The sequence below is a fragment of the Mytilus galloprovincialis genome, chromosome 8 (genome assembly GCF_965363235.1).
Source record: "Mytilus galloprovincialis chromosome 8, xbMytGall1.hap1.1, whole genome shotgun sequence".
Taxonomy (NCBI): domain Eukaryota; kingdom Metazoa; phylum Mollusca; class Bivalvia; order Mytilida; family Mytilidae; genus Mytilus; species Mytilus galloprovincialis.
This window is the reverse complement of record NC_134845.1, coordinates 42,165,230-42,171,084: the sequence shown is the minus strand read 5'-3', so window position 1 is coordinate 42,171,084 and position 5,855 is coordinate 42,165,230. Positions and strand designations below refer to the sequence as shown.

Here is a 5,855-nt window from a genome sequence, read left to right as displayed (position 1 = left end):
TGTATATGGGAAATGCCAGCCAAAAAATACTACAGTTTTAACATGTGGTAACATTTTAATGTACCTTTAATGTTGAGTAAATATACAAAACCTGCCCAACAAATAGCTAGATTTTGTGAAACAAAATCAATCATAGAAATCGGATGACAAAAATATTTCTTTAAAACGAGCACTTGTTTCATACCATCAATATTTGTTTTGAAATTATCGATATTTTTAACAAATGGTCAGCTTGAAGAACTAGTTTGTAGGTTTTATTGATATTATAAACGCAAAAAACTCTCGAATATACAAATTAAATAAAATGAGACCAATACTAGTATAAGATAAACTATAATGACAAGACTTGCATATTTTATTTGGTTGGGGAATTTTAAATCGAACAGACAACACATGTAAGTTCTTTTCCATTCTCATAAGGTGGACATTTCAGACTACCACATACAGCTTCAACAGGGTAAACTACTGCATGATTTGTATTTGCACTTCCTCCAGGAAGTGCTTCCAACGATGCATCTACACAAATATATTCAGACTGAGACCACTGATTAGTTGTATACTCTGACATTAGATATCCAGAAAATTCCTTGTGCCATCCACTATGACAGTTTATTTTCCCGGGAACCATCAAAACTGTTGAACGTTTTCTGGTCAGACAAACTGCACAAGGCATATCTTGGTTATGAAATCTCTTAGAATATGGTTTTTCCTTTATAATCTCATATTCCACACCAAAAATGCGACCACTGTAAGTATCCATTCCACTTGTATACTTTTTGAATTCAGGATTTTTAGGTAGACACAAGAAATTGGTTCCTGATCCTCTCTTGTTAAATGCATTTCCTGCCGCATAACCTGAATGAAAGTATTGATAAAAAATGTATCGTTTATATATTGGAAAACTTCATTTCTGGTAGCTTTTGAATAAGACACAGGTATTGTTCGTATATGTGTGTATCTTTTAAAAAATGGATTTTATTTTTAAATGAGGTCGATTGATTTCTTTTAATATATAAGGAATTACTATATATTCCCACACTTTTTGTATCATGAACTTAAAGTACTTTATTTTATCGATTCTTGAAAGCGCCTGTGCATTTTTATACATTATACTTGGGCTTAATACGGGTGATGTGTGACGTCGTCAAAGTCACGTGATGACTGCTATAGTTGGATATGAGACTGCAGGCTTTTTTTTTCAATTTAGGACAGTTCAAACATATTTTTTCAGTCACCTCACATTAATTGAAAGCCCCACAATTTCGAAAAATTTGCCAAATACAGCTAAAATAAACTATTCTCGTGTAGAAATTCCTTAGTATTTAAAAAAAAAAGTTTTGTAAACAGTTATAATTTATGATAATGGACATGTGAATGATAATTTATGTTAACACAAAAGAACTTACTATTGTGCTGTTTTCAGTTTGTTCTTATTTTTATATAAATCTTGCGACTTACACCACGAGCCCACTTAAAATGCCATACCGAATTTCGATGATTTTGGATATTGGTCTTTTTCAATAACCTTTCCTATAAACCTTAAAAAATGATATACCAACGAAATTCATTTTATTCAGATAATTAAAAACACTAAACCCCCTTCGAAAATTATATCATTAAACGGAAATGCCAAAGCAAAGAACGTTAAATTCGTATATATAAGACATGGTTTCAAGAAATTACAGTTTCTGAGTTTTGAAATTTATTGATGGGTTTAACTATAGCCCTTGTAAGTTAACCATAATCGTATATCTTGTTACAGTATTTATAATAATAAAGTTACACTTACCATCGTAAACTAGTGATGCACCACCATGACAACTAGTTCTACCCCATCGGACATACGACTCTGACGATGCACCTGTAGTGAAAACAAAACAAATATGTTAGAACACATCTATACGATACTTTGTATACACCTTTAGTTGTTTCATAAATCGACAAATCTTTACGTATTACCAGTATACGAGATATCTGTATAATTTTTAGAGTTGATCTGTTGCTTATGTAAAAGTTGTATTTTTTTCAAATTCTGTAAATTCTGTTTTATCAAATCATCTAGCATCTCTGATTCACAGGGTTCAAAAACTGTTAGCACGAAAAACACGGACACCACAGTCATTTTTTTCCAATCCATCATCATGGTCGAAATGTCCAGAAAGTTGAAATGTTTTCAAATTGATGGCTGGATATTTATCAATACCGTGTCTGATTTTGAAATGAAAAATCAAATTTCAAAACTTGTAAACGGTACAATTATTTCATGATGAGGGGTTTGCGTGTTACATCCTAAGGTAATGTTATATATAAACAAACAAACATATACATAGCAAGCACGCAATCGGAATCAACTCTGTATTTATAAAAAGAAATGATGTTAAAAAATATGAAACGGTGGTCATGTATAGCGATTAAATCGTCAATCAAAGACATTATATCAAGAAGACATATCATTGGTAACTGCATGCTCAATCTTATGATATGGATAATAATGACAAATATTAAAACTATAAAGATGTTTGTAAATGCTTTACCTTACTGATTATCTGAGAGAAATTGAGAAATCAACGATCTGATCTTGAAAGAGCAGGTTCTGCTTTTTGTCGAGCCTTCGACTTTAGTCGAAAAAGCGAGACTAAGCGATCCTACATTCCGTCGTCGTCGGCGTCGTCGGCGGCGTCAACAAATATTCACTCTGTGGTTAAAGTTTTTGAAATTTTAATAACTTTCTTAAACTATACTGGATTTCTACCAAACTTTGACAGAAGCTTGTTTATGATCATAAGGTAGTATCCAAAAGTAAATTTTGTAAAAATAAAATTCCATTTTTTCCGTATTTTACTATAAATGGACTTAGTTTTTTCTGCGAGGAAACAAAACATTCACTCTGTAGTTAAAGTTTTTAGAATTTTAATAACTTTCTCAAACTATCCTGGGTTTGTACTAAACTTGCACAGAAGCTTGTTTATGATCATAAGATAATATCCAGAAGTAAATTTTGAAAAAATAAAATTCCATTTTTTCCATATTTTACTTATAAATGGACTTAGTTTTTTCTGCGGAGAAACATTACATTCACTCTGTGGTTAAAGTTTTTAGAACTTTCTTAAACTATCCTGGGTTTGTACCAAATTTGGACAGAAGCTTGTTTATGATCATAAGATAGTATCCAGAAGTAAATTTTGTAAATAAATAAATCCATTTTTTCCATATTTTACTTTTAAATGGACTTAGTTTTTCTCCAGGGAACCATTACATTCACTCTGTGGTTAAAGTTTTAAAAATTTTAATAACTTTCTTAAACTATCCTGGGTTTGTACCAAACTTGGACAGAAGCTTATTTATGATCATAATATTGTATCCAGAAGTAAAGTTTGTAAAAAGATTACTCAGTTTTTTCTGTAATTTACTTTTAAATGGACTTAGATTTTCTTGCAATCATAAAATAGTACATGTAACAAGAGGAATATTTTTATTGATTTTTTCCCTCATTGTTGTTGAGTCTGCAATTTACAGCAAAAATAGGCGAGACACTGGGTTCCGCGGAACCCTTACAAATTTTTGATAATTGTAAAAGATTTATTCTTCTATATCGTTTTTCAAATATAATTTGAAAGCATCACAGTCAAATCACTACATCCTGGCATTGATTGTTAGTTCATCGTTCAAATTAGTATATATACTAGCTGTTACCTTTCTGTATCATCTGGTGCCGCAGTTTGGTTGTTCCGCTAGTTCGTGTCTAAATCGACTACGAATGCATATTACAGCGACAGATATTTATTAAATATATACCGTTTTACAGAGGTTAAGATTTAAAACAAATCGACATACTTTCGAGAATCGTTCAAATGATTCATGTATATGATTTATATCCGATGCTTAATAAAAGGCGCGATATATTATGACGTTTCCCCTACGAAATATTTTGAGACGCTGATTTAGTCAATATTATTTTATTCAAAACCTTCATAATCCGAATTCAGTATATCTATAAAGTTATAAACCATTAAATTAAATTAGGACCTCTTGATATATTTAAGGACCTCTATAAGTCGTTTTCAGGATACATCCACATTCCATTATAAGATATAAAAAAATGCTTTAGTTTAGAAGCAGTTTTTCTGAATTTACCTCCATCAAGAACTATTAAGAGATCGGTAAAAAATGTTAACAGCTAGCCTACAGATCTATAACAACCCCAAACAAACGGAAACATAAGTTGCAAATATTGCCGTTAAACGACAATTATTTTTGCTAATTTCAGTGTCCATCTTAAATTTTCAAAATAACTATTGTTGGCCGGTTTATGCCATTTCGCGTTTCGCCCTATAGAATATGATAGGCGAAAACGTGACATGGCCTTAACCGGCCACCATGGATAACTCCAATATAGTTGATGACTTTTATTGACATTTTTACTACTTTTTATTATTTTGTCTTTTATCTCTTATACTTTAATAGAAAGGTGAAACTAAAACAACCAATAACAGCATCCAAGTTCAACAAAACAGGTAAATATGAAGCTAGAGGTTGATTATTAAGTGCCAGTCTTTGTAAGAATCAGGCAATTTTGAAAAAAATCAAACCATGGCCGAAAAAAACCCACCAACCTAACCATCCTATTATGAAGTTTCCCTCATCCTGAGTTAGAAATGGTAGGTCTTTCATTTCTACGTGTCTGGTAATTCGAGAAATCTCTAGATAAATTTTGGTTAGAATGATAGCAATTTACAGAGTTATCTCCCCTTAATTGTTAATTTCTAGTGCATTTCAACCAAATTATATCTTGAATTACCAGAACAGGAAAAGGAAACGAATATTATATTTATGCACTATTATACATTTTGAACATAAATTAATGTCATCTTGAGTGGGTTTTTGTTTGTCATGTTTTCACCACTGCCTGATTCTTAGGTAGATTGGCACTTAATAAAGAAGGAGCTCTGTTAGGCCATATCTAAAAGAAAATGTCTGGCGTAAAAAGTTATAAACTTGATGTTTTTGGTGAGTTTTTTTTGTACAACCACCTAGTTGATACTACTCCTGGTGAAGATTCCTGTCCAATGGTATCACCAGCCCAGAAGTCAGAACTTGTATTATGACATGAATTATGTTTAACAAAACGCCGAATTCTTCGAAAAACTGAAAATAATGTACCACATGAATAGATTATCATATCTTTATTCAGCAAATTCTTTCGAAAAATTTCGGTCCCAAGTGCTCTTCAACATCGAATTTTGTTTGTCCTTCTTATCTATTTTATTTTAGTGTCACTGATGAGCCTTTTGTAGAAGAAACTCGCGTACAAAAACCAATGGGTCAAAGCCCCTGCTTGTGGGAGTTGAAATAATCAGCAATACCATATCTTCAAAATGGCCATAATGACTAAAACAATTGGATGATTTCTTTAAGGTTGTTGTGCCTAAATGAAGGTTGTTTACTTATTTTAATGATTATGCCTACTATCTCGAAAACTACGATTGATAGGTAGAAACTCTGAGGAGCACAAATAATAAGCAAAACAAAATCTATACAAAAAGCTAATCGATTGAAAACGCATATATATACCAAGTATGAGCAAATATCACTGAATTACCATTAACGATGTCCGTAAATGATCTAATCATAATCATTTCAACTTTCCAATTGTCAACTTCACATATCTCAGCAGTAACATATATATACATGTTTCTATGAATTTTTGTGTTTGTTTTGATGCACTTCGGTGTTTCTGTAATCCGTTCTATTGCTCTAATAGTTGAGTGTGTTTCCCTCGTGTTTTTTTTTTTACCCCGGATTTGTTTTCTCTTAATCGATTTATGACTTTTGAACCATCGGTATCCCACTGTTGC

At 31.7% G+C, this 5,855-nt stretch overlaps 1 protein-coding gene across 1 annotated transcript; it reads right to left on the bottom strand.

The window, feature by feature from the left end:
* Window positions 1-341: 341 nt before the first annotated feature.
* On the bottom strand, window positions 342-2,190 carry LOC143043292 (uncharacterized). The gene is made up of 3 exons (XM_076215675.1): window positions 1,960-2,190; window positions 1,790-1,861; window positions 342-855 (listed from the first exon to the last, which is right to left on the bottom strand). The coding sequence occupies exons 1-3, from the start codon at window positions 2,141-2,143 to the stop codon at window positions 374-376; spliced, it is 738 nt and encodes a 245-aa protein (XP_076071790.1). The 5' UTR covers window positions 2,144-2,190; the 3' UTR covers window positions 342-373.
* Window positions 2,191-5,855: the final 3,665 nt, after the last annotated feature.